Source organism: Osmerus eperlanus, chromosome 8 (assembly GCF_963692335.1).
Source record: "Osmerus eperlanus chromosome 8, fOsmEpe2.1, whole genome shotgun sequence".
NCBI classification, from domain to species: Eukaryota; Metazoa; Chordata; class Actinopteri; order Osmeriformes; family Osmeridae; genus Osmerus; species Osmerus eperlanus.
In genome coordinates this window covers 5,288,688-5,316,270 of record NC_085025.1, presented here as the reverse complement: position 1 = coordinate 5,316,270, position 27,583 = coordinate 5,288,688, and the positions used below count along the sequence as shown (strand labels likewise).

Here is a 27,583-nt window from a genome sequence, read left to right as displayed (position 1 = left end):
TTTGTGCAACACCCTCCTAGAAATAGTGTGTTTTACACTTCTGTTTTATGTGTGTGCTTTAAAAAAGGCCATCCATCTTCCACAGGAAATTAAACTTACCAATTTCAATTGGTTTGGATCATACATCCGGTATGAGACCAGATCTTTTATTACTGAACATCGGTCTTGGCCAGCAACAGACCAAACGAGGAAAGCTGACTGTAATTAACAAAAAACATAAGCAACTGCTGGATTAGAAAACCATTTTTCATACCCGCAGGTACACTTTACCAACTGAACACAGATTTGGGCCACCTGTCAGTTCACAGTCCTAAGACATCATGCCAGAGGAATGTGGTGGTCGTAACCTTCAATACACTGTTATTAATGTAATGGCAGAAGCCATCAGTCACCTCTAAGAGAGGCGACACAAGAGCGAAGATGAGGGAAGGCAAAGAGCCAGACCAGGAAGGGTACTGGCTATCAGGAAGGGTGCTGGCTATCAAGAAGGGTGCTGGCTTGCAGCAGAATGAGATGGAGCCAATGAGGTTTGAACCTGATCTCCAGATCTGTGGCGTTTCTCCTGTGAGGGATTCCTGACCTTTCCCTCACGCTCTGGTGACTCGTAAAACGCTTAGATCAGGGGTGTCAAACCCTGGTCCTCGAGGGCCTGCATGTTTTAGATGTTTCCCTGCTCCAACACACCTGATTCGAAACAACCCATTTAATTGAATCAGGTGTGTTGGAGCAGGGAAACATATAAAACATGCAGGACAGCGGCCCTCGAGGACCAGGGTTTGACACCCCTGGCTTAGATGGACTCAGTCTTCCCTCAGCCAGTCTCGCGTCCATCTTCCTCCGACAGCCATGACCGGAGACAATGTATTGGTGCTTTAAGACCGGTTTAATAAACTAACTTGGAATGTGATCGTCTGTCTGGTAGTGCTAATATATCATTCATGCTTTTCAATTCATTCGTATTTCCAAAAGTGCATTTGGTTGCTGTTCATCTGCAGTTTCTTTTAGTGGCTAACCCATCACTCCACAGAGTTCTGTTGATTTTCAACTGCAGGTGCAGCACAAAAACAACTCAAGGAAGACTTACGGACACCAGGAAAGTCATTTCAGATTTCAACACTGATATGGTGAGCGAGCGAGGAGAAAAGACAAAACGATATTGGTTCATTGCTCACTGCATCCTCGTTGTAACAGACTCCCACCGAAGCCACATCACGCTGCTGCAACCCGGAAATTATGTTCCGTGTCACTGGCCCGTCTTAGTCACTCGTCTGGGATGAGGCAGGCCCATGGTGAAGATTCACTGGTTTACTCTTGGTCATTTCTCACATGACAAACCTCTTTACCGGTGGTCCAGCAACACTCAGTGATTGCTCATTCGGTGGGTCGCCGATAGATATAATTGGAATGGCTTTGTCAAATGAGCCAGCAAGAAACCATCAGAGGACAATCATCCAGAGTGTGTGACAAGGCTCAGACCCCATGAGCCTCTGGAACGAATCACATATCAACCGCTGCCATGTCGATGATGGCAGTTTCTCTGATGACAGATTCTCTGTTTCTCTAATGATTGTCCAGAGAGAGAGCTGGTGCAGTTTACATATTTTCTCATTAAAATACTTTATTTTATAAAAACAAAAACTGTTTGAAATCCTGATAAACGAGTCAGTCCTGATCTGAAAAGCAACTTTGGGAAAAAGTAACCCATGTTGAAAACAAGCAAATACACACACAAAATGACAAAGGATTAAACTGGTTTTAAAAAGCAATTTATGTAACTATCCTTTCATTTCCTGTCCTATAAAAGAAAACAAAAGAGTGTGATTATAAAACGGCGAGTTAGATTTCTCCCACAATTCGTTCAGACATTGCCAACCATTAATGAGAGTTAATTCATAAGGGGTTTCTCTGATCTGACTGTGAACATGATTATATAACACCATGAAGATAAACAGACCACTTTTCTTCCAGCACCAAAACTGAACAAAAAAGACCTACAAGCACACTGTTGTCAACCCTCCACCTTAACTTTTATACCTTCTGTAATAAACTGATTGAAATTAGTAACGTCTTAATAAATAAAAATATGTTTCGCTGTTGAATCCAGGGGAAAAGGTGGTAGAATTGGATACTGGAGGTTATTGTCCTCAGTCCATACAGGGTGCATCCAGGTGTTTCACCATATACGGTCCCTCCAGCTCATAGCCCATCTTCCTATAGTAGTTCCTAGTTCCTACACCTGGGGGGGGGGGGGGGCACGTTATGGAATAACATTCCAGAATGTTTCGAATACTAGGTGTTTTTTTTAGGAGTAACTGAAAACGTACCGGAGATGACAGCTAGTTTCCCAGAGCCATGCTCTTCTCTGGCTATCCTCTCTGCCTCCTCCATCAGCATCATCCCAAAGCCCTTCACAGGGAGTAAACAAGCCACAACAACACTGTTGGGTTAAGTTCAATCGTAGAGAATTTGAATGCAGATCAAGAAGTCGCAGGTTCCCCCTGTACATAGCTTTGGATGAAAGCGTCTGCTAAATTACGTTATTGTGATTACGTTGGAAATGCCATCACAGGCTGTGTAAGTGTGTGTGTGTGTGTGTACCTGGTGCTGGAACTTGCTAGGGTCTCTGCTACTAACAGGAACCACGCTGCCATAGACGTGCAGTTCACGCACGATGGACACGCCCCCTTTGAGCTCCGGACGGAACGATTGGGCAGAGCAGCGGCGCAGACGCAGCAGACCAATCAGAATGTCCTGCTCGGGATCCTCGTACGACAGGAACGTCTCCCAGCCTCCATTGGCCACGTAATCTCTCCTCACCAGCTCCACCTGGACACACAGGTGATCTCTCTGTTCACCAGCTCTACCTAGACACTTAATATCTCTCAATCTTTTTTTATTTATCCATCTCCTAGTTGCTAGCCCAACTTGTTTCCATGTCAACGTTGTGTTCTCTGAAGGGCTACCTGGTATGGTCGCAGTTTGTGGTGGATCTCCTGGATGCCAACTTCTCTTGTTCTCACATCTCGACACTACAAAGAAAACACACAGGACTGGGTTTAGAAAAACAAGGCTGGCCCATTCCTCGTCTTCTCTGTGTGTGTGTGTGTGTGTATTTATGTTTGTGTGAGTGTATGCATGTGCATATTTAGGTGTCTGTATTAATATATATAGAAATATGCATGTCTCACCTCCGTGCCCATGTCCTTCATCCTGGCCAGAGCCAGCTCTCTCAGATTACCGTGCTCCACCCCTGAGCTCACCAGGGGCATTGGTATGTCCCTGAAATCCACACAAAACACCCTCTTTACCACACAGGTGAAAAACAAAACCAAGTAGGTCGAAGCAGAGTTCTGTTATCACACAATGTGATGGGAAAAAAGCAATCCAGCAGCTCTGTGTGGTTCGTCCCACCTCTGCACGCGGTACACCCTGGTCCAGGGGGGCACCAGAGCCAGGATGCGGGCCACCAAGTCCACCAGGCCACTGGGGGAGTAGCTCTTGTAGCGGCCAGTCTTCCACAGCTCGTACAGACCCGTGCCTCGGATCACCAGCGTGGGGTACAGCTTCAGCCCGTCGGGCCTGAAGGCCGGATTCTCAAAGAACTCCTGGAGAGGGAGGGAGGGGAGGTCACTAAAGGACTCCTGAAGTGGTGACCTCAACGCTTCAGCGAGAGAGAGAGCGAGATTGATGATGGAGAGCTAGAGAGGTGGAAAGTGGTAGTGCCTGTAGAGAGAGAGAGGTGGAGGGAGGGAACCAGATCTGATAGCGATGACGAGTCAAGAGCGACACTGTCGCTCTGCAGCAAACGCGGCCCCTCGTCTCCCCCTAGCCCCCCCGGTCCCATTAAGCATGTCCTGTCTGGTTTGGATGCGGCTGCACGGAGACAGATAAGTCCGCTAGTGCAGCTGCGGAGCTGATTGGCTGGCTGGGACTGTAATAGGATTCCATTATCGTGGCTGCCTGCCTGGCTGATGTGAGGCCTGATGCTGGGGAGGCAGCCCCTGCTGTCGTGCTCTGACACACACAGAGAGAGAGAGAGAGAGAGAGATAGAGAGAGGGCGAGAGCGAGAGAGAGGGCGAGAGCGAGAGAGCGAGAGAGAGGGCGAGAGCGAGAGAGAGAGAGCGAGAGAAAGCACCACCTGTCCTCTCACACCTCAGGTAGGGGGAGAGGGAGGGGAGAGGAAGGGTTTGGGGAGAAAGGGAGGGCAGGGGGTGGTGGCAGTGTTTCTAACACTGATAAGAACAGGAGCTCCCTGAACAAGGAAGTGGGGTGGGGGGGTGGGCCACGACAGGAGAGACAGACATTTGTTGAAACTCTGGGGGTGAATACTTTACTCCTCTGGTCCTCTAAGACTCTTGGTATCATGCTTTCCATCGTGTACTACCTCATACACACACACACACACACACACACACACAGAGCAATGCTGGGGTCTGCACTGAACCCAACATCACCTCCGGTCGTGGTGTGCGAGGAATCTGTACCAGTTATAACGTTGAAGTTTGATATTCAAACTCCAAGCAGACTAGACTGTATCTAACAGCACCACAGGCTGCCTCAGCTCACTAACAAGGTTCTATTAATTTCACCTTCATAATGGACCTGGGTTCTGTAATGTGAGGCCATGCGTCACTGCAGTCCACAGCCCACAGTTAGAGGCTATAAAGAAATCTGCACACACGGACATGCTGCAGTCTCACTCACTCACACGCACACAGGGCCCACACACTCGACTCACAAACACAAGGCCCACACACACACCCCCCCCCCCCTCTTCATTTATATTCTAGTCATTATGATCAAGCAATTAGCCGGTGGTCATTAAAAGTGATGGTCTCTCCCATCCTGAGGGGTGGATGGATCACTGCAGAGTTATTTTCCTATCGGAGTCATAAACTTTAAAATCAGGCTTGGTGTCTAAACTTTTATGGACAAAATGTAAAAGCTCAGTCTGATATTTAACTTCTGATGAGAATAGGAATGACCAGCTTCCCTCTGATCAGACACAGTTCTTGTTTGGTCTGAATGTGTAAAGGTTTGGTCTGAGTGCGTAAGGTTTAGTTCAGTGTCTAAAGGTTTAGTTTGAGTGTGTCGAGGTTTGTTCTGGGTGTGTAAAGGCGTGTTCTGAGTGTGGATACTCACAATGAACTGCTCAATGTCTCTCTCCATGCCGACATTGGGCAGGTCGGGCATCATGTGAGCCACCACTTTGAACCCTGCATCTTTGGCCTGGTGAAAGGACTCACACACCGCCCGAACCGTGTGTCCTCTGAGATAACACACAAGATCAGTGGTTAGAGTTTTTCCACAAATTAAGAGGTCCCAGGTTCAAATCCCCCTCATATGTTGTGCTGGTTTTGGATGAAAGCATCTGCTAAATGAAAAATACTGCAGATTGAAATTTTTCTAACTTCACTATTTTGTATATTTTTGGATATAAGGGACAGCACTATTTGTATGTAGCTTTGGATAAAAGCATATTCTACATTAATAAAATGTCAAATGTAACTGTTTTATTACTCATCCCTCTATTTTTCTTTAATCGGGATGGGTAAAGCCCAATTGCTAAGCATTTGCTTGCAGATCAAGAAGTCCCAAGTTTAAATCTCGTACATCGCTTTGGATGAAAGGGTCAGGTAAGTTCATTATTATTATCAATCCCATCATGCCCCTGGGCTCTGTTTACTTGGCGGACAGACCTGTTGGTGTCCCGCGCCACGTCTTCATAGACGCTCTGGACGCCGATCTCCAGACGGGTGCAGCCGTAGCCCAGCATGTCGCTCAGGTGCCTCTTCAGACAGTAGTCAGGGCGCGTCTCTATGGTGATGCCAACACACTTGGTGTTGCTGCGCTCAGAGTACCTGCAAAGAGATGAGGCATGACTGCGCAAAACTTCACTTGCCCACCAAGCACGTACCCCCCCCCCCCCCGCCGCCCACACACACACACACGCACACACACACCCCTACACAACCGCAGCCTTTGTCGCCATGTTCCCCAATCACACCGGCCTGATGACCATCGCAGCCACTCTGTATGAGCCTCTCATTCCTGCAACCTCTTCTGATGGCGTCAAACATCTTTTCTCATGGTTCGCCGACGGATTTAAGTCAATCACAGGCGTTTATGCTCCGCAGAGAACAATCAGATTGGGTGAAATTAGTCAATAAAAAGGCTATTACCTGAAATGGTTATCCCTGTTACACACGGTCTCATCAGACAAACACAGACGTGGGGAGAATCAGAGATATACTTGCTGTGGCATGCTCTAACACACACACACACACACACACACACACACACACAGCAGAGATAAGGGCTTCTCCTGAGATTGAACACCATTCCTCCCTCTGGCTGATTAGCAGTCAAACAATTACTGTAATCGTGTCATCTTAACCAACCCGCTGACAGCGCCAGTGGCTAAGTAATCCTGGGCGCCCCCTCCACACGCGCGCGTCTATGCTCACTCGTTTCCAATATGTCTTATCAGTGGTGGGGGTAAATAGTTGACAAACAATCAGAATCAGCCCTCTGGGTCCAGACTGAATGTGTTCCATAAGATGACGTTCAGCCACCTGTCTTCTGTCACATCACCATGCAGCTCCACCGACAACATCCAGCTGACACATCCAGCCGATAGATTTAACTGACATCCAACCGACGACATGTTCATCCGACACGGCAGCTCTAAGGGGATGTGATGGCAGAGCTCCCCCTGGTGGAGGCGGACAGGACTCCTCCTCGGATACAGAACAATGTTCTCTTTTCTGCCAGTCAGACTCAGCTGTCTAAGTACCTTATGAAACTTCATATAATATTTTATTATATATTGTTTTATTTTTAAATTGTTTAGTTCTTAGAATTAGTTACTAGTGTACTTTTTACTTAATTTAAGATCTGTATATGTTTATTGTTTGCACCTTCCTGCCACAGTAAATTCTGTGTTTGTGTCACATACATGGCGAATAAACCGAATTCTGATTCTCTTATGGGGAGGGTGGAGTAAAATTAGGAGGTGACAGTGTAGGTGTAAGGTAAATGAGGGAGCAGTGTGGGGTGAGTCAGGGTTAGTGTGAGGGGTAGGGGTGTTGGGTTAGGGTATGAGGTAGGGGCCAGGGGGTGTTGGGTACCTGACAGCTTCGGCCACATTGTTGGAGGTGTGGCCTGACAGGGCGTCATGGAGGTTCCTGATGAAGTAATCTCTGTACTCCTCTGCCAGCGCCATGAAGGTCCCGCCCATCACGATGAACTCCACCTTGTCCACGCTGTGGCCCAGCTGCTTCAGCTGAACAGACGACACGCAGAGACAGAAGAGTCACCTCTGAACTCCACACATGAGGAGGACCTGAGGGGATGTGACTGGCGAGCAGTAAAGGGTGTGGAGGAAGTGACACCGACCTGGTCCACGCGATGTCTGGTCTGGAGGTAGGGATCATAACGAGCCCTGATGGCTCTCATAGACGTTGGCTGAAAGTGCAAGATCAGAGAATCAACTTCCAGTCTTACCAACATTTGACGAGAGCAAATCAAATTTTAAAAATCTAATCAAAATGTATTTGTATAGCCCTTTTTACAAGCAATGTCACAGAGGGCTTCACATACGCCCATAAAACTGCCCCTCAAACAACCTAAACCCTCAAGGAAGACAAGGAAAAACTCCCATAAAAATATATGTGATATAGATGAGATGTTACTAATGAATATAAAAAGTTACAATAATTGCCTACCTCATAGCCAGTGTAAGACTGTGTTGAGTACTCAAAGTCAGAATCGGGCCCACCAGGACAATAGCTGTCAGGGCAGAAGATTATAAACTGAACACATTAAACATGTGATGATGATGCATGTCGATGTACTGTGCAAGGCTCATTTCTTAGGACTGTTATAGTCCTAACTGGAGACAGACAGGTACTCACACACAGATGTTTCCTGTGAAGCTGATGTGAGGGCAACGATGGGGTTTGCACATCACAGCGACTACTGCTATCTGTACACATAACACACATATACAAACCAAGTTAAGCTTTGGTCAACACACATACTGAAAATCTACCTCCAATGTAACTAGGGAATACCAGTCACACAGACACATATGACCTATAAGAATTGAACTGATTACTTGAGGGAGCTGGCAGTGAATACTTAATACAGGTACAACACACACTCACCCCACTGGCAGTTCGGATGGGTTTGGCCTTGAGCTTGGGTACTAGGGCTCGTCGATAGGTAGGTGGCACGGCTGCAATGATGTCCACCAGTCGAGGCTGGGAAGACAAGCCATACTTGGCTGAAGTTTTAGTCTTGACTCTGTTGACGAGTAAAACAACATACGAAATTAACGTCAATCATAGAGCTTGTTGACAATAGATCGATCCAGTGGATTACTACTGATTCGCAGGGATGTTTCAATGTCAGGGGACAGAGTACTAGTTGTATAGGAGGGTTTACTTGTTGAGGTTAATATCCTTTCCCTCCTCGTGCGCCTCAACTAGCTGCTTGATGACATCGGCTATGGTCATCATCATCAGTTCTGCTCGGCTGAGATCACCTGTGGACAAGTTATGGAACAAGTTAGAGCAAAATCACGACACTCACAGTGTAGCACAAACATTAATAGGGCATCATGGCAGTCACTGTTGTATCACGGGTGGGTATCTGGGTAGGTATCTAGCTCTAGCTAGATGTCTAGAAAGCAAACCAACTCAAACGTATGCAAAAGCTGTTCCTGGACGGGCAAGTTAGCTAGTCGAGCTAGCTGCCAAGCTAAGTAGCTGGAAGTCCGATACATTTTCTAACATTGGGAAGCAAGTTTCACACTTACTCTTCTTCTTTGGTTTCCCCATTCTAACGAGTGAGTTGAAACCCGAAATTCACAAATATATTGGATATCAAAAGGTCTATATTTGCTTGGGAAGGCGAGACCTCTGTAAATTTTGTAAACACATCAGCACGTTCTAACTTTGCCGTGTGCTGCTTTAAACTGTCGCAAAGTAACGTGAATGCACCAATATGCTGGTTAAGGGCTAGTTGTAGTAATAATGATGACAATAAAATATAAATACGTCTATACATATATGTTATGAGTACAGAAGACTGTACGATGTTTCATTAAAAAAATATATATATTTATTTATTATATTTTAAATAAAGCCGCCTCATCGTAATTATAATTTTCGCCCAAATTAAAAAGACCATAGCATGCAATTTTTACAAACTATTTTTTATACATTTGTTTTAGCATTTCAGTGTATGTAACATTTGCGCAACCGGTAAATCCGACCTAATCTGATTTTGCCAAGGTTTCAGGTGACTTCAGTGATCTCTACGGGCAGTATAAGGAAATGCAACAGGTGGAGGAGCGAACAGAATGGGTCGTCGTCGACTGTAAGTTTGGACTAAAAGAGACATAATTCGATTTTCTGAATCATCTCAGAATATGTAACAATAGGTATAGAGTTGTCTCGTGTATTTATCGTCGTCGCTGGTTGAATAATTCGGCAAAAATGTCCCGATTTGTCGCTTGTCTTTATCCAGTTAGCACTGGGTAGAAGAGGTCCACTGGAAGATAGCGCTGGCCGAGTCGCTGGAATACCTGCGATTATATTCATTCTTCGCTTGGTAAATTTGCACTACGTTGCTAGTTAGCTAGCTATATGTAATTGACCTAGACTTTGCGTGCTGCCTTTGCTGGACCAGGGACGCACTGTCACTGAAGATAAGAAGGGTAAAGAGCATGCTACACAATACAGTGAAGCCTATCATTCCAGTGGGAACTTCAGTGGGAAATTTCATAATTTGCAAGTGTATGGTTTCAAGACAGACTACTAAAATTAAGCATTAGTGTGGTCTATTTTTGCTTTCCAAATGAATATGTTTGTCTTCAATTTTTCCTAACCACAGTCAGAAAGTCAGCTGGTGCAATGGATGACACTGGCTTGAGCGATTCCAACGTGAAGGTCGCTGTTCGCGTTCGACCAATGAACAGGCGAGGTAGGTACACTATAACAAGAGCCTTGTGACAGTCATTTTATTTTCATGCGCTGTTCTTTCCCTGTACTTATTTATGTTGGCTGGTGGTGTCATGGGAAGAGGAAGCTTGCTTTCCCTTTATATCTGTTCAGGGAATGCCTCGCCTTGTCCATGCCCAGCACAGAGACACGTATCATGTCTGTTCCAACTATGAATGTTTGTTTTGTTCGGTGGATAGTTGGTAGACAGTATAAGCCAGTTGAAGTAATGTTAGAATTGATCATTTACCTAAATTAGTCCTCATGTACAGTAGGCTACATAAAGTAAACCTGACCTCTACCCTGTTGTACAAACACAATATTTGTTGACACCAAGGCTGAATGTCCCGCAGTGACACAGTGTCAGAGTATGTGTCTTTGTAAGGACTGTATGTGAATGCTAATGTCGGATCCTATTTGGGGCTGCTGCGTCATCAATCACTAGGACCTCCGACAAAAGCTTTTGCCCGCGGCCCGATCTTACCCATTTAATGGTGCCGTTAAACACTGCTGTGTACCCTGAATGGAAAACTCCCATTTAAGGAAGCCATTTCTCTTTAAGCACCTTCAATAAACAAAGCATGTAGATGAATTAACCATTTCCCCTCAGAGAAGGACCTGAAGACCAAATGTGTGGTGGAGATAGAGGGGAACCAGACGGTCTTGCACCCAGCCAGTGCCAACCTGAGCAAAGGAGACCCCAGGTAGGCCTGTAGATGTAGGGGGCAGGGGCAGAGCCCAGGTAGGCCTGTAGAGATAGGGGGTATGGGGAGACCCCAGGTAGGCCTGTAGAGGTAGGGGGCATGGGGAGACCCCAGGTAGGCCTGTAGAGGTAGGGGGTATGGAGAAAGCCCACATTTCATTATACCAGAATAGGACCAGGTGTGACCAGCTACTGCCTGGAAATGATAGCCGTCAGCTTTTAAGTATTTGTTGGTGGCTTGGAACCGTTCTGTGATTACGAAGTGGGATCAACTCTTGACCATGGTGGATGTTATAGTGGGTTCTGTGTAGCGCATCTAGAGTGATATAAAGTATCCCGCACATCATAATGACCTGTCTTTTACCTGTCTTATTACTGACCAGGGGCAGCTGGCTGACCAGTCTGGTAGCTACATGTGGAGGAGGCTTAGATCCAACTCTTTACTTCCTCCCTCTCCTCCCTCCTTACTCCTCCCTTCTCACTCCTCACACCCCCCTCCTCCCTTTCCTGTGCCTCTCTTGACAAAAGGTGTGTCTGTTCCTGCTATGCTCTTTTCAGTGACTCAGTCAGCCAGGCAGTTAGGCTGGCAGAGAGTCAGTGAGGCAGGCAGTAAGTCAGTTAAACAGGCAATCATCTAATGAGTTAGGCAGGGAGGCAAACAGTGCAGGTGGGTTGGTCCTGAGAGGGTTGGCAGCTATTTGTATTTGTAACCTGCTCCTGCATGTCATCTACCTGAGGTCAGCCCACACACAAATACATTTTTGAAAACACATCATCAATAACATTGGCATTTTGTTTCCAGCAAGACTGAGATAAGATCAGGTCTTGTTTAGAGTTTTTTAATGTCCAACTTTTGTTTTATGCCCTGACACGTTTCAATGCTGGGATTTGCTTCCCCTGGGGCTCTCGGTGTGTGAACTGGTTAAACAGGCTCTAGAGAGAAACACTTTCAGGCAGTTCCAGACAGAGAAGCAGACCCAGATCCTAGGCTGCTGTGTGGGTGGAACTCCTAAGGACCAAATATCTAACCAGTGCTCTCGAATGTCCCTGTCGCTAATGTGTATCTAACATGTTTAGGAGATGAAACAGCTGATTCACAGCCAGGGAGGGTTGTTTTCTGGAATGAACATGTGGTTGATGGGTCCATTTAGAAGAAGGAATGGCTCTCGAGCACTCTACTCCTTGGACGTTGTCATTATCATAATCTGAGCTGAGGCTCATTGATAACAAGCCTCTTGAAAGCCATTTAGAGACGCACGTGCACACAGAAATTCACATGCACACATACACTCACACACACGCACACACACAGAAATTCACATGCACACATACACTCACACACACACACACACACAGAAATTCACATACACACATACACACACACATGCACACACAGAAATTCAAATGCACACACACACACGTGCACGCACACTCACTTCTCCACCAGGTCTGTGGAGCTGTTGGGGTCCGCCTGCTATCTCAGGAATGCACCAGGGAGTCTCAATGTGTCTCTTTCATGGACACTGATGCCACACAGGAGACCCTGTCTCAGGGCTGCCAGCCCTGAGCTCGGCTCCAAAACACATACAGCTTTTTTTCCTCCAGATTCTTTCAGCTGTTTGTACCTCACATGGATTTTATATACTCCTACTGCATGCATTAGTATGGAAGCAAATCAGTGACATCATGGATGAATTTTAAAAGGCATTGAATACTTATTAATGAAATTCAAACACCACCAAATGTGTTGGTTTTGAATTCATCTATTTAAATTTGAAATATGAATTTATTTCAATGTAAAAGTTTGCTCAAATTTGAATGGTGAAATTCAGATCCCAAAAATTAGAGCTGAAAAAATTCAGATTGCAACATCCTGGATACCAAGGTATTGCTTGCCTCAGACGGGACCTCTCTCCTCGGACCCCAGGCTGTGATTATATGACGGCTTGCAGCTACACCTGGATGAGAGGGGCCTGAGGAGAGAGGTCTGCAGTTGGACACTTCTCGGAGAAGTGAGGTGGTTCGATTGCATTCAGGCTCGATTGCTTTACCTATCCATGGTATCCTGGGTCTTGCAATCAGATTTTTGTTGTCGTCTAACATTGTTAGAATTTTTGAGATCAGAATTTCACCATTCGAATTTGGAGGTTCATGTTCACAAGTGAGAAAGCAGTGGATGATTGATCTTTTCAAAGGTTAGGATTAAAAAGGGTAACTTGCCCCAGTATTTAAATATGACCATAGGAATGTCAGTGGATTTGTGTGTATGTCAATGTGTAGAACATACATTGTTATGATCTCTATAATCTGGATTGGTGTCCTTCCAGACCTACTTGCCGTTTAGTTAAGATAAAGACCTAAAGGATAATACTAGAACTGTTATTGAAGTTGTTTGTTTGACCAAGATTAACATTATTTTCCCTTCCATGTGTTTGGTTCCAGGAATCAGTCTAAGGTGAGCAATAGAGAAATAAGAGAGATTGTATATATACACACATATGTGAATGTATATATAAAAAAACTATATAATATACACTTATTATTACTTATATATGTATGTCTTTGTTACTGATCTGGCTCTAGCTAAATCTATTTTTTCATTCAGGTTTTTGCTTATGACTACTGTTTCTGGTCCATGGATGAATCTGAAAAGGACAAGTTTGCAGGTTTGAAAGCAATTTCAGAATCTGTAGTATGTAAAATGTGTTATATTCATGTCATGTAATATAATATTGCTGTGAAATATTCAATATCTGTAATATACATATAGTTATTGAACTGTACTTATCATGTGTGTGTGATGATCCATAGGTCAAGACATTGTCTTCCAGTCCCTTGGAGAGAGTCTTCTGGACAATGCCTTCATGGGCTATAATGCCTGCATCTTTGCCTACGGACAGACGGGTCTGTCTGGCTTCCTAATTTTCAAATTGAGCATGTTTTTCCAATGAGGTCCTTTTGCTTATTATTGACTGAGGACTGATTTATGTGTGTATGTGTCTAAATGTGTGATCGTACGTGCATGTGTTTATGTGCCTGTCTGCGTGTGTCTGCTTGCTTGTGTGTGTGTGTGTGTGTGTGTGTGTGTGTGTGTGTGTGTGTGTGTGTGTGTGTGTGCAGGCTCTGGGAAGTCCTACACCATGATGGGCTCTGCTGAGCAGCCGGGGCTGACCCCTCGCCTGTGCAGCGTGCTGTTTGAGCGCACGCTGAGGGAGCAGGGGGAGGGGGAGAGCTTCACCGTGGAGGTCTCATACATGGAGATCTACAACGAGAGGGTCCGCGATCTCCTCGACCCCAAGGGGTGAGATGCTCCTGATGGCTCACAGCACAGTTACATTCATTCATTCATCAGATGCGTTTTTATTTTATTTTTTATTTTTTTAATGAATTTCTTTTCGTATTGTTTATTTTAAGATATATTACAAAATGTATTAAAAAATCTTCATTTTTATTTAAAGAAAGAAAAAAAAAATCTAATTTCAATCAAAGTTTTTATTTTAAGATAAGTCTCTCACTCCCTCTCCTCTCTCCGTCTGCAGTAGCCGGCAGACCCTGCGGGTGAGGGAACACAAGGTTCTGGGGCCATATGTTGACGGCCTGTCTCGTCTGGCTGTGGCCAGCTACAAGGTACTGTTCACTGTCTGTACACGCATGTCTGTTTGTGGTAAACAATGTGTTCATTTATGTAGATTTCAATTACAGCAGTAAGCTTATGGGCACTGGTTAGCATTGGATAGGTGGAGGTTATCTTATTAAGCTATTCACACTTCCTGTCTCTCCCTTACTCTCTGTTTATCTGTTTCTCTGTCTCTCTCCATTCCCCACTGTCTCTCTTTCTCCCTCTTTTTCTCTCCCTCTCTTTATCTCACTTTCAATCACTCGCTTCCTCTCTCTCTCCCTCTATCTCTCTCTCTCACTTTCTTGCTCTCTCTCATCCCCCCTCTCTCTAGGACATTGAGTCTCTGATGTCAGAGGGGAACAAGTCTCGTACCGTGGCGTCCACCAACATGAACGAGGAGAGCAGTCGCTCCCACGGAGTCTTCAACATCATCCTCACTCACACTCTCATGGACGTCAAGTCCGGGGTGAGACAGCGCTGTGTTCAGCTAACAGACACTTTCACCCTGAGAAACACGCAAGTTGCATGTAAAGTCTAAATCTGATCCATTTTATTAATGTTCCCCCTGAACGTCTTTGTACGTGTGTAGACGAGTGGAGAGAAGGTGAGCAAGCTGAGCCTGGTGGACCTGGCAGGCAGTGAGAGAGCAGCCAAGACAGGAGCAGCTGGAGAGAGGCTGAAGGAGGGCAGCAACATCAACAAGTACTTCCTCCGTCTGCCCAGCACTAAACACCTTGAGAGGGAGCGGTTATTACACCGGACTGGATTAAGAAAAAACTATCTTTCTTCCCTCCCTCCCTCCCTCCCTCCCTCCCTCCCTCCCTCCGTCCGTCTCTGTCTCTGTCTCTGTCTCTCTGTCTCTCTCTCTGTCTCTTCTTTCCCTCCCCCTTTCTCTTCCCCTCCCCCCTCCAGGTCTCTGAGTACCCTGGGGCTGGTGATCTCAGCGCTGGCAGACCAGGGAGCAGGGAAGAACAAGACCAAGTTTGTTCCCTACCGAGACTCTGTGCTCACCTGGCTACTCAAGGTACCCAGCAGCACTAATAAGAATGTCAGACTAGAATGTATTTATTTAGCAGACACTTATATCCAAATCAATGCCCCATTTATGAGACACAAGCCTCATGTCATCCACCTGCCTAGTGAGATAGAGAGTAAGGGTTGTTGATCTCTATCTCTAGCCATCTATGAAGGGGGCCTCTCATTACTAGAGCCTCTGATTCTCTCCTTTGCCTCCTCCCCCTGTCTCCTCGCCCTCCTCCTTTCCACTCTCCCCCTCCTCTCTTCTCTCCCCCATCCAGGACAGTCTGGGGGGTAACAGTCGGACTGCCATGATCGCCACCATCAGCCCTGCAGCGGACAACTACGACGAGACGCTGTCCACGCTGCGCTACGCCGACCGCGCCAAGAGCATCGTCAACCACGCGGTCGTCAACGAGGACCCCAACGCCCGCATCATCCGGGAGCTGAGGGAGGAGGTGGACAAGCTGCGATACCAGCTGACCGAGGCTGAGGTACGGCGAGCTGGAGGGAGAGAGGAAGGAACTATGCACGGGCTCAGGGGGTTTTGGGCCTCGTGGTCAGGGGGTTTTGGGCCTCATGGTATTTCGTGTCTCCTGGTCAGTCTATGAAGGCTCCTGAGCTGAAGGAGCGCCTGGAGGAGTCTGAGAAACTGATCCATGAGATGACCATCACCTGGGAGCAGAAACTCAAGAAGACCGAGGCCATCGCTCAGGTGCACACACACACACGCACACACAAATGCACACACACTCCCAATACAATAAAATACCCAACATGTACCACATGAACCATGTATGTTATTGTACTTTGTGTGCAAGCCTGCAGTGGTAATGTACAGGTCCAAACTATTCCATACGGCCGCTTAATAAGTGTCATTTGGAACTGTGTGTGTTGCAGGAGCGCCAGAAGCAGCTGGAGAGTCTGGGCATCTCTCTCCAGTCGTCCGGGATACGCCTGGTGGACGACAAGTGCTTCCTGGTCAACCTCAACGCTGACCCAGCTCTCAACGAGCTGCTGGTCTACTATCTGAAGGTACACAGAGACACAGACACACAGACACACTCAAACACACACACACTGTCGGCCTCACTGTCTCGTGTGTGTGTGTGTGTGTGTGTCATGTGCAGGACCACACGCGCGTGGGAGCGGCAGATTCCCAGGACATCCAGCTGTGCGGCATGGCCATCCAGGCCGAACACTGTGTCATCGACATCACCGTGGAAACCCGGGTCGTCCTCACCCCTCACTGCAACGCACGGTAGGTCACTTGTACACACATGCGACTGTGTACACACACTAGATCTGTATAACACTCTCCTCTCAATGTTCTCTCTCTCCACAGCACCTGTGTGAACGGGTCTTCAGTCACCAGCCCGGTCCAGCTTCACCACGGCGACCGCATCCTCTGGGGCAACAACCACTTCTTCAGGTAGGAGAGCAGGGCTTCAGCTGCCCACTGCTGATGCTTAGGCAGTGTGAGGAGCTCTCTACCTCTGTCTCCTGCTCCTCCACTCTTGCTTTCCCTCTCCCTTATCCCCCCTCTCTCTCTCTCTCTCTCTCTCTCTCTCTCTCTCTCTCTCTCTCTCTCTCTCTCTCTCTCTCTCTCTCTCTCTCTCTCTCTCTCTCTCTCTCTCTCTCTCTCTCTCTCTCTCTCTCTCTCTCTCTCTCTCTCCCCGCCCTCCCCAGGATCAACCTCCCCAGACAGCTGGCCCGTGCCGGGGCGGAGGAGGAGGAGGGAGCAGGGATGAGGCCAGGCCTCAGTGCCGACCACCTGGACGTGGATTTGGACTCGGCCAGCGACGCGTCCAGCGAGGTCAGCTTCAGCTACGAGTTTGCTCAGACCGAGGTCATGATGAAGACCATGGGCAGCAACGGTAAGACAGGAGGAGGAGGATGGGAGGAACATGCCTCATGTGAAAACAAGACTGACAAAACTGACTTTGACAAAACTTGTTCTTAAACTCCTGGCTTTCCTTCTTTCTCTCCCTCTCTCTCTCTCTCTCTCTCTCTCTCCCCTCCCCCCTCCCTTCCCCTCCCCTCCCCTCTCCTCCCTTCCCCTCCCTCCCCCCAGACCCCATGCAGGCGGTGCTGCAGGCTCTGGGGAGGCAGCACGAGGAGGAGAAGCGCTCGGCGCTGGAGCGTCAGCGGCACATGTACGAGACAGAGCTGCAGCAGCTGCGCCGCAGGCTCCACCCAGAGAGGACCGCACCCGCTGGCCTGGACCTGGCTCCGCCCACCTCCGCCACCGCACCGTCCCCCCCCGCCGCACACAACCGTGTACGCCGCTGGAGCGAGGACAGGTGAGAGGGGCCTGTAGCAGAAGGGTAGATTAAATGTATCTAAAAGCTTGGAATATTTCCAAAATAGAATATAAAACAAACAGAATACAACTTTGTGCATTTCTATGTGTATATTCAAGTACGTGTGTGCATTTGTTTGTATGTGGATATTGATGTTTGTGTGTACATAATTGTGTGCGTACGCAGAGAGGCGATGATGACGCGCAGCCTGCGGCGTCTCAGAGAGCAGATCGTCAGAGCCAACCTGCTGACCCAGGAGGCTGCCTTCATCTCTGATGAGCTGGACAAGAGGACCGAGTACCTGGTCACCCTGCAGATCCCTGCAGCCAACCTGGACGCCAACAGGAAGGTGTGTGTCTGGGTGTGTGTGTTCATAGCTGTGTGTGTGTTTGGGTATGCATGTAGAGGTGTTAGTGTGTAGGTGTGTGTGTGACCTCTACCATGAGAATGTTTCCTGTTCTACACATGTTAACCTATCATAATGATTTGGCAGTGTTTGTCGTGACCTCTCTGTGTTCCTCCTCCCCCCCTTCTACATCATCCTCCCTGTCCTCCCTCCTCCTCCTTTCCTCCACCCCCAGCGTGACGCGGTGCTGAGCGAGCCGGCGGTGCAGGTGAGGAGGAAGGGGAAGGGCAAGCAGATCTGGGCCCTGGAGAAGATGGAGAACCGTCTGGTGGACATGAGGGAGCTGTACCAGGAGTGGAAGGACAGTGACGAGGACAACCCTGTGAGTTCTCACCTCCTCGCTCCTCTCCGGCGCTGCTGGGCCCCATGAAGCCTCTGTTTGGCCCTCATGAAGCCTCTGTTTGGCCCTCGTGAAGCCTCTGTTTGGCCCTCGTGAAGCCCTCTGTTTGGCCCTCATAAAAACCTCTGCTGGGTGATTCTTACATGGTTGACAGTTTAACTGTTTCCATAATGGTGTGGAAAACTATTCTAGACTTACACCGTCTCTCGACTGCTCTCCCTGCTCTTCACCTATCTTCCTTCCTCCTCTCTTCCCTACTCCTTTCTCCCCCCTCTCCTCCTCCTCCCCTCTCCCCCTCTCCTCTCCGCCCAGGTGATGCGTTCGTATTTCCGGCGGGCAGACCCGTTCTTTGACGAGCAGGAGAACCACAGTCTGATCGGCGTGGCCAACGTCTTCCTGGCATGTCTGTTCCACAACGTCAAGCTGCAGTACGCAGTTCCCATCATCAACCAGAAGGGGGAGGTATGTTCCCGCAGGAAGCTCCCATCTCTCCTCTGGCTGTAGATGACACTCCCAGAGAATGTTGCCTGCTGATTTTTTTGTGTGCAATTCTTTGTTACACAAAGTTCATGACGCTTTATTCATTCACCCACTGTCCCCTTACTGCAGCTGAGAAGGTTACTAAGTGTGTCTGTGTGTGTGTATACACGTGTGTGTGTGTGTCACCAGGTTGCGGGACGTCTGCATGTGGAGGTGTGGCGGGGCAGCGAGGGGCTGGAGGAGAACACAGCACAGGACGTAACCGACGGCGACACGCAGGAACGCAAGCTGGAGTGTGTGGTAAGATGGCGTGTGTGGTAAGATGGAGCTTGGCAAAAAGCTGGGAGGTGAGGTGTTCCCTGACCTCCTGGGTGTGACCTCTGACCCCCAGGTGAAGATCCTGCAGGCCACCGGTCTGCCCCGGCACCTGTCCAACTTCGTGTTCTGCCAGTACCACTTCTGGGGGCAGGAAGAGCCCCAGTTCATCGCCCCAGAGATGGAGCCCTCGCCCCCCTCGCCCTCCTCCGTCCGGGACCCCCACTGCTCCGTGGTCTTCGACAGCACCTTGGTGTGTGTGTGTTTCAAGATCGAAACATACTGTGCCTGTTGCATTGCCTTCAATACATAGACCGTAGAGAAGCCCCCTGTCAAGTCCTCCCTCTCTTCCTCAGGAGCTGGAGGTGGCTGTATCGGAGGACTTTGTGGAGTTTGTGTCGGAGGGGGCGTTAGCTATCGAGGTGTTCGGACACAAGCAGGCCAACCACCGCAGGAACCTGGCTCTGTGGGACCTGGGGGTGATCCAGGCCAAGACACGCTCCCTCAGAGAGAGGTACGACCCCGGGGGGGGGGGGGTAGAGTTGTGATTGCATAGGTGTGTGTATAGATGTGTGTGCTTGTGAGTATAGGTGTGTATACTGTGTGTGTCCAGGTGGAGCGAGGTGACCCGCAGGCTGGAGTTGTGGGTGCAGGTGATGGAGCTGAGCGAGGCTGGAGACTTCACCCCTGTGGAGGTCCTGCCGGCCAAGGATGTTCGCACCGGGGGCATTTTCCAGCTCAAGCAGGTGGGTGTGTGTGTGGGTAGGTGTGCATGCATGCTTGTGTGTTGGTGTAGGTAGGTGTGTGTGTGTGTGTGTTTCTGGATGGATGGTGACAGACAGCATGTGGCTGCTGTCTCCAGGGCCAGTCGAGGCGTCTGCAGGTGGAGGTGAGGGCGGTGCAGGACTCGGGCACCATGCCTCTCATCACCGTCTCCGTCCTCGCCGTCTCCATCGGCAACGTCCAGGTCCGCCAGGCAAGCCAATCACTGCAGGTATGGAAAGATGGGGATCTTCTCATTGGCTTACATCCTGTGTGCGTGGATATAAATCTGCTAAAGTGTGTGTGTGTGTGTGTGTGTTTCAGATGGAGGAGGATGAGATGGACAGCTACCAGGTAGGGTGATAGTCCAAGACAGGGAACAGTGGGAAGCTCTGTTTACCTAGAAATGGAAGTCAATATGACACTGTGTGTGGTTGTGTGTGTGTGTGTGTGTGTAGGAGGGGGACCTGGAGAGACTGAAGCAGCAGTGGCTGGCGACCCTCACTAAGAGACAGGAGTACCTGGACCAGCACCTGCAGAAGATCGTCTCCAAAGCTGGTCAGATAACATCTCAGACTGTATCAGGGCTGGTCAGATAACATCTCAGACTGTATCAGGGCTGGTCAGATAACATCTCAGACTGTATCAGGGCTGGTCAGATCACATCTCAGACTGTATCAGGGCTGGTCAGATAACATCTCAGACTGTATCAGGGCTGGTCAGATAACATCTCAGACTGTATCAGGGCTGGTCAGATAACATCTCAGACTGTATCAGGGCTGGTCAGATAACATCTCAGACTGTATCAGGGCTGGTCAGATAACATCTCAGACTGTATCAGGGCTGGTCAGATAACATCTCAGACTGTATCAGGGCTGGTCAGATAACATCTCAGACTGTATCAGGGCTGGTCAGATAACATCTCAGACTGTATCAGGGCTGGTCAGATAACATCTCAGACTGTATCAGGGCTGGTCAGATAACATCTCAGACTGTATCAGGGCTGGTCAGATAACATCTCAGACTGTATCAGGGCTGGTCAGATAACATCTCAGACTGTATCAGGGCTGGTCAGATAACATCTCAGACTGTATCAGGGCTGGTCAGATAACATCTCAGACTGTATCAGGGCTGGTCAGATAACATCTCAGACTGTATCAGGGCTGGTCAGATAACATCTCAGACTGTATCAGGGCTGGTCAGATAACATCTCAGACTGTATCAGGGCTGGTCAGATAACATCTCAGACTGTATCAGGGCTGGTCAGATCACATCTCAGACTGTATCAGGGCTGGTCAGATCACATCTCAGACTGTATCAGGGCTGGTCAGATAACATCTCAGACTGTATCAGGGCTGGTCAGATCACATCTCAGACTGTATCAGGGCTGGTCAGATCACATCTCAGACTGTATCAGGGCTGGTCAGATAACATCTCAGACTGTATCAGGGCTGGTCAGATAACATCTCAGACTGTATCAGGGCTGGTCAGATAACATCTCAGACTGTATCAGGGCTGGTCAGATCACATCTCAGACTGTATCAGGGCTGGTCAGATCACATCTCAGACTGTATCAGGGCTGGTCAGATAACATCTCAGACTGTATCAGGGCTGGTCAGATAACATCTCAGACTGTATCAGGGCTGGTCAGATAACATCTCAGACTGTATCAGGGCTGGTCAGATAACATCTCAGACTGTATCAGGGCTGGTCAGATAACATCTCAGACTGTATCAGGGCTGGTCAGATCACATCTCAGACTGTATCAGGGCTGGTCAGATAACATCTCAGACTGTATCAGGGCTGGTCAGATCACATCTCAGACTGTATCAGGGCTGGTCAGATCACATCTCAGACTGTATCAGGGCTGGTCAGATCACATCTCAGACTGTATCAGGGCTGGTCAGATAACATCTCAGACTGTATCAGGGCTGGTCAGATAACATCTCAGACTGTATCAGGGCTGGTCAGATCACATCTCAGACTGTATCAGGGCTGGTCAGATCACATCTCAGACTGTATCAGGGCTGGTCAGATCACATCTCAGACTGTATCAGGGCTGGTCAGATCACATCTCAGACTGTATCAAAGCTGGTCAGATAACATCTCAGACTGTATCAGGGCTGCGCATCAGCCTGTTGGTAGCATAGGTAGCATTGTGCTGTGTAATGTGAATAGGACTGGTGTGTGTGTGCGTGTGCGTGTGCGTGTGTGTGTGTGTGTAGATAAGTCCGAAGACGACGTGGAGAGGGAGTCCCAGCTGCTGGAGTGTCGTCTGACCCTGACGGAGGAGAGGAACTCTGTCCTGGTGCCCTCCGCTGGCAGCGGCATCCCTGGAGCCCCCGCAGAGAGGTGTGTGTGTTTGAGTGTGTGTTTATATTAGTGTTTGTGAGTGTGTGTGTGTGTGTGTTTTGTGTTCCTTTTGACTGAACTTGTCTAGTTTCTCCAGAGTTCCTGTCCCTGGGATGGAGACCCACATTCCTGTTCTCTTCCTGGACCTCAGCGGTACGTTCTGGTCTCCTGTCTGTCTGAATCACTCAGACACGCCACTCAGCCCAACATCTTACCTGTCTGTCTGTCTGTCTCCATGTCTGTCTCTCACTCTTTACCTGTTTCCCTGTCTCCCCCCCCCTCTCCCCTCCAGCTGATGACTTCCAGGAGAACCTGTCTGCTCCTCTGGCAGGAGGCCTGGATGCTCTGCTGAGCAGAGAGGACGAGGACGACTTCTTCGACCTTCAGATCGTCAGGCACCACGACTCGGAGGTGACGCGCTCCTCCCTGACGGGGTTCCCCTCTCATAGGCTGGAGGACCCATGAGGCCAACCCTCTGTCCTCTCCTCTCCCGTCCAGGTGAAGGCGGAGGCGTCCTGGGACTCCACGGTCCACAGCTGTCCCCAGCTGAGCCGGGCGGGGGCGGCGGACCAGCGCGTGTTCCTGACCGTGCGAGCCGTGGTTCTGCTCAGCCACCCGGCGCCCCTGCAGCTGGTGCTGCGCAAACGCATCTGCGTCTGCCTCACCGGGCGGCAGGTAGGATGACATACACACACACACACACACACACACTCTGGGTGGTTGTGATGGTGGTGTTGTCTCTGTGGGGGGGTGCAGGGCTTCGCCCAGAGCCTGCTGAAGAGGATGTCCAACCGCAGCACGGTCCCTGGCTGTGGAGTCACCTTCGATATCGTCTCCAACATCCCTGGGGTGAGGAACTACAGCTCCCAGCATGCTCTTCACCACAACTGCTTCAATCTCATCATTTAGTTATATGATTTATATAGTAATAAACACAAAACCTGATCTGTCCCTGTCAGGATGTGCAGGCCCCGGAGGACAGGGAGATGCTGGCCAGGCTGGCTGCCAGCACAGAGGACGGCCAGTCTGCAGACAGCGAGGCGGCCATAGAGAAGTACCTCCGCAGTATCCTGGCTGTGGAGAACATACTGACTCTGGACAGACTCCGACAGGTCAGTACACACACACACACACACACATATTATGTAGGATACATTATCCTAATGCTGTATTGTTCTCACTATGCATTGTGTGTGTGTGTGTGTGTGTGTGTGTGTGTGTGTGTGTGCGTGCGTGCGTGTGTAGGAGGTAACAGTAAAGGAGCAGCTGGTGGTGAAAGGCAAGATATCCAGACGTTGTCTCAGCTCTCCCAGTGTACATCGGGTTAGTGGCAATGATCACATGATCTACTTCCTGTAACCCATCCCACCCCTCCTCAGATAGTGATAGCATATAATAGAATGCAGCCAGTCCTGTCACAGTGACTACTGACTAACCTATATAACTAACCTATCCTGACTAACCTCGTCGTAATTCCAGCTGTCAGGTAGCATGCGGGACCTGTCTCTCTCGACACACAGACTGGATGACTTCAAGGTACAACTAACTCATTAACTGTCACTATCATTAACTCATTACTAACTATCACAAACTCATTACTAATTATCACTAATCATTACTAACTATCACTAACTCATCACCAACTCATTAAAGCAGAGCATCTGACTGCAGATGAAGAGGTTGAAGGTTCAAATCCCCCCTGTGCATCGCTTTAGATCAACATGTCTTTATAACACATTATGATTATGATGTTCTGTTTACACATCCTTCATTACATTTTATTATTATTATTGTTGTTATTATTATTATCCTGCCTCTAAGTGTGTTGTTCCCCATGTCCCAGGGCTGGGAGAGCCACCAGGATCTGTCTGTGGTGTCTCAGAGCCGACGCACCCTCCCTGCCTCCTCTCTGCCCCAGGACCAGCACGCTGAGACCGGTACAGCTCACTCCTGTTAGCTCAGTGTTACTGGTGGATACTCTTGATCTGTCCTGTTTTTTTCTCACTTTTTGAAGTGTCTTTTCCTTCACTCACATGATTCTTCATCTTTGCATTTTGTTTCTTCCTGTCTGCTTGAAATCCCTCCTCCCGCACTCCTCATGTCTGCCTCTTCCTGCATTCCTGCCTGCTGGCCTGCCATCCTCGTCTGTGTCTTCCACTTCTTCCTGTCACCCTTCTCTCCTCCTGTCTTCCTCTTCTTCCTGTCTTCCTCCTCTTCCTGTCACCATTCTCTCCTCCTGTCTTCCTCTTCTTCCTGTCTTCCTCCTCTTCCTGTCACCCTTCTCTCCTCCTGTCTTCCTCTTTCTCCGTGCCCACCTGCCTCAGGCCGTTCAGGGTTTGCTGCGTCTTATTTCCCCCCAGTGCCCAAACTCCTCAAGTCTCTCTTCCATGGCAAGGAGGAGAAGAGAGAGCAGAGTCTCGCCCCTGACCCTGCCCCCGCCCCTGACCCCGCCCCTGCCGCCCCTGACCCCGCCCCTCAACAGGTAACTCGTCTATACTTGGCCCCAACCCAGACACGGCAGGTCAAACGTGGCTCTAAAAGGAATGTGATTTCAGGGGTCTGAAAGGACATTCTACGATCGATTCAGTAGCTCAGTACTCTTGGATGTGTGTCATATATATATATATATATATATTTTTTTTAATAAAATGTTCTTTCGTACGTTCCAATGAAAAAAATCTAAACAGTGACTTCAACTGTTTCTTTAGCTGTCTCAGAACCTGCCTCGTATTGTGATCCAGTCTGCAAGTGTTGATGAGTTCATGGATCGTCAGCAACTGGTGAGGCACCCTTCTACTTTCATGCATGTATTGTCAAAACAGTAATTATTATCATTCGATTGCAGATAAAGCAAAACATTTCGGTTGCCATAACTCCCACAGGTCCCCATAGCGGAAATCATACCGCCGGAGTTCCTCTCGGACGCTTCGTCAGCCACGCCGCTCCCCCAGGAGGTCGTCACAGAGCCGGAGGACTCCGCCCCCGGCCAGTTCAGTGAGGCCTCCAGCGGCTACATGTCCACCAGTGTTTCCACAGCGACCCTGTCGGACGTCTACACGCTGACGTGGGACACCTCCCCCCCGGCGTGTTCCAGGTCGGAGGTCTTCGACATGACGATAGACGGAGGTCACGACCCTCAACCTACACCGTCATTGGACGTCTCGAGTCACATGGAGGCGGCAGCAAAAAGCGACCTGTTGACAACAGAATCTGCTGACCCTGCAGATCCTGGATGCTTACCTGCAGCCTCCACTGCTCCGTCAGAGCCACAGGCCCGGTCTGGCTCAGATGACCCAGAACCAGCTAGATCAAATCAGTCAAACTGTGTGTCATCATCCTCACTGAACAGATCAGCACTGGTTATTTCTGATGAAGAACCAACAATACTATCAGACCCAGTGGAGGAGTTGAACCTGGTCAGCATAGCACCTCCAGAACCGAAGTCAGTGGTGCCACAGGGCCAGACCAAGAACCTGGAAGAACCTCCACTTTTAGACCTGCCGGTAGCAACACAAGCAGAACCAACAAACCAGACACATGTCAGACAGGCAGATTCATCCTCAGTTTCAGTCTCCTCAGAAGCGTGTGAAAAGGCCGGTCCAGATCAGTCTCTGATCCTTGCTCCGCCAGAAGACCAGGAAGAACCATCTACCCAGATTGCAACAGGGCAGGTGGCCCCAGCCTCAACCCTACCCCCAGCCTCAGCCTCAACCCCAGCTCAAACCTCATCTCCACCCCAAGCCCCAGCCTCAACCCCAGCTCCAGCCTCAACCCCAGCCTCAGCCTCAACCCCAGCCTCAGCTCCAGCCTCATCTCCACCCCCAGCCTCGTCCCAGTCTAACCCCACCGCAGCGCTGGCTGCAGCCAACCCCTTCAAGATCCAGAAGGTGAAGACGTCCGATCTGAAGTCGTTCCATCGCATCCTGGATGACGAGGAGCAGGGCGGGAGCGCCAGCAGTCTGGGGGCGGAGCTATCCGACCCCATCCAGAGGCTGGAGATAATCTCCGATGAAGAGGGCGGGAGTGCCAAGGCTGCCACGGTCGCGCCTGATTGGCTGAAGGTGGGGGAGTTTGTGATCGTAGGGACCAATAAGAATGGAACGGTGCGCTACGTCGGACCTACAGAGTTTGCCGAGGGCACCTGGGTAGGCGTGGAGCTAGACGTACCAGCAGGTAAGAGAGGATGCATACTGTAGATACCTCAGGGTTAGGTGTTAATGAGAACTATTAAAATGTAGAGCGTTTTGCATGTCTGTGAGAAGTAGAGCATGCTCTTACCTCTTTTCTAAATGGCTTTCTCTCTCCCTCTCTTTCTGTCCTAGGGAAGAATGACGGGTCAGTGGGCGGCCGACACTACTTTCACTGTAACCCTGGTTACGGGGTGATGGTGAGGCCTGATAGGGTGAGCCGCGGGGGAAGTGAGGCGAAGAGGCGGAGACAACAGCAGAAACGGCGCAGTGCCAACCTGTCAGGATCCAGCCCCAACCTGGCTGCCCTCACCGCATTGGCCAAAGGGGAGGGTCACGGCGGGACTGCAGCCAGTCGCAAGGAAGAGAACCGCAAGTCCTGGAACAGCTGAGGGCCAATGACAAGAAAGCTTCTAAAGAACTTCATGTCTGACTGACAGTTGACAGACATGACTCTGACTTACCAGAAAGTTCTATGTTCGTAAGAACGTTCCACAGGCAATCTCCCCGTGTCAGGAGAATGCAGTGGACCAAGTCAAGCTGTCAAGTGCTGTTGACAGTGAATGTGCCTTATACTGTTGGAGCTGGACGTTCTCTGTGGAGGTATGGATTTACTGGTATGTATTGTAAGTTTGCAGATGTATTTTTAGGACTTAGCACACTACTGATAATAATACTGCTGAATATCACTTAGATTTTTATCCTGTTTGAATCAGGGGTTATGAACCGGGAAGGGATGTGATTGTAGACAGAAGGGGGGTGTAGTTTAACGGTATGAATGGAAAAAAAACAGTATTGTGTAATTTATGTAGTGGGATACTTGGGCTTGTTTTTAATGTGACTTGGGATCTCAAGGTATTGGCATGGATACTGTACACTACCATAAGCAAATCTTTCCTTCTTTTTTTTTTACCCTGTGTTCAATCTAAGAGAGCATAAATCTTTATTTATTCATGGTTTAAATTTTAAATTAAAAAATTTAAAAAGTATCTTTCAAGACTTTTATATAAATTTGAAACTTTTAAATAAACGTTATACTGTTCAAGTTTTACACTCTTTGATTCATCTCTCTGAAAAAATAACGAGGACTA

General features: G+C 48.8%; 2 protein-coding genes across 10 annotated transcripts; one reads left to right on the top strand and one right to left on the bottom strand.

Moving 5' to 3' along the window:
- Positions 1-1,750: 1,750 nt before the first annotated feature.
- Positions 1,751-8,989, bottom strand: elp3 (elongator acetyltransferase complex subunit 3). The gene is made up of 15 exons (XM_062468037.1): positions 8,823-8,989; positions 8,450-8,549; positions 8,170-8,308; positions 7,918-7,988; positions 7,729-7,792; positions 7,400-7,468; positions 7,132-7,286; positions 5,701-5,862; positions 5,144-5,270; positions 3,412-3,605; positions 3,189-3,279; positions 2,964-3,029; positions 2,599-2,826; positions 2,325-2,406; positions 1,751-2,236 (listed from the first exon to the last, which is right to left on the bottom strand). The coding sequence occupies exons 1-15, from the start codon at positions 8,842-8,844 to the stop codon at positions 2,145-2,147; spliced, it is 1,662 nt and encodes a 553-aa protein (XP_062324021.1). The 5' UTR covers positions 8,845-8,989; the 3' UTR covers positions 1,751-2,144.
- Positions 8,990-9,295: 306 nt separating this feature from the next.
- Positions 9,296-27,537, top strand: LOC134024542 (kinesin-like protein KIF13B). 9 transcript variants are annotated; one of them, XM_062467027.1, is made up of 43 exons: positions 9,296-9,385; positions 9,536-9,619; positions 9,902-9,991; positions 10,619-10,712; positions 13,154-13,166; positions 13,317-13,377; positions 13,523-13,615; positions 13,832-14,012; positions 14,251-14,338; positions 14,662-14,796; positions 14,920-15,032; positions 15,243-15,354; positions 15,629-15,841; positions 15,952-16,062; positions 16,248-16,382; positions 16,478-16,608; positions 16,693-16,779; positions 17,037-17,224; positions 17,422-17,650; positions 17,837-17,999; positions 18,232-18,378; positions 18,709-18,858; positions 19,066-19,176; positions 19,268-19,444; positions 19,548-19,705; positions 19,805-19,937; positions 20,054-20,185; positions 20,278-20,307; positions 20,412-20,511; positions 22,179-22,305; positions 22,403-22,458; positions 22,598-22,716; positions 22,804-22,980; positions 23,062-23,154; positions 23,265-23,417; positions 23,551-23,628; positions 23,785-23,841; positions 24,149-24,242; positions 24,630-24,787; positions 25,014-25,085; positions 25,188-26,053; positions 26,090-26,478; positions 26,628-27,537. In XM_062467027.1, the coding sequence occupies exons 3-43, from the start codon at positions 9,922-9,924 to the stop codon at positions 26,882-26,884; spliced, it is 6,051 nt and encodes a 2,016-aa protein (XP_062323011.1). In that variant the 5' UTR covers positions 9,296-9,385; positions 9,536-9,619; positions 9,902-9,921; the 3' UTR covers positions 26,885-27,537. The 9 variants fall into 9 exon arrangements, with proteins under 9 accessions (XP_062323011.1, XP_062323009.1, XP_062323013.1 ...); XM_062467025.1 differs by having other exon boundaries at positions 14,254-14,338; positions 25,188-26,478; XM_062467029.1 differs by having other exon boundaries at positions 24,666-24,787; positions 25,017-25,085; positions 25,188-26,478.
- Positions 27,538-27,583: the final 46 nt, after the last annotated feature.

Coding starts and splice junctions, on each gene's coding strand:
- elp3 (XM_062468037.1), bottom strand. CDS start 8,844: ATGGGGAAACCAAAGAAGAAGA. Junction 8,309..8,449: donor AAGGATATTAACCTCAACAA/GTAAACCCTCCT, acceptor ACTCGTCAACAG/AGTCAAGACTAAAACTTCAG. Junction 2,827..2,963: donor ACAAACTGCGACCATACCAG/GTAGCCCTTCAG, acceptor CTGTGTGTCCAG/GTGGAGCTGGTGAGGAGAGA.
- LOC134024542 (XM_062467022.1), top strand. CDS start 9,922: ATGGATGACACTGGCTTGAGCGATTCCAACGTGAAGGTCGCTGTTCGC. Junction 14,339..14,661: donor TGGCTGTGGCCAGCTACAAG/GTACTGTTCACT, acceptor CCCTCTCTCTAG/GACATTGAGTCTCTGATGTC. Junction 24,788..25,013: donor CTGACCCCGCCCCTCAACAG/GTAACTCGTCTA, acceptor CTGTTTCTTTAG/CTGTCTCAGAACCTGCCTCG.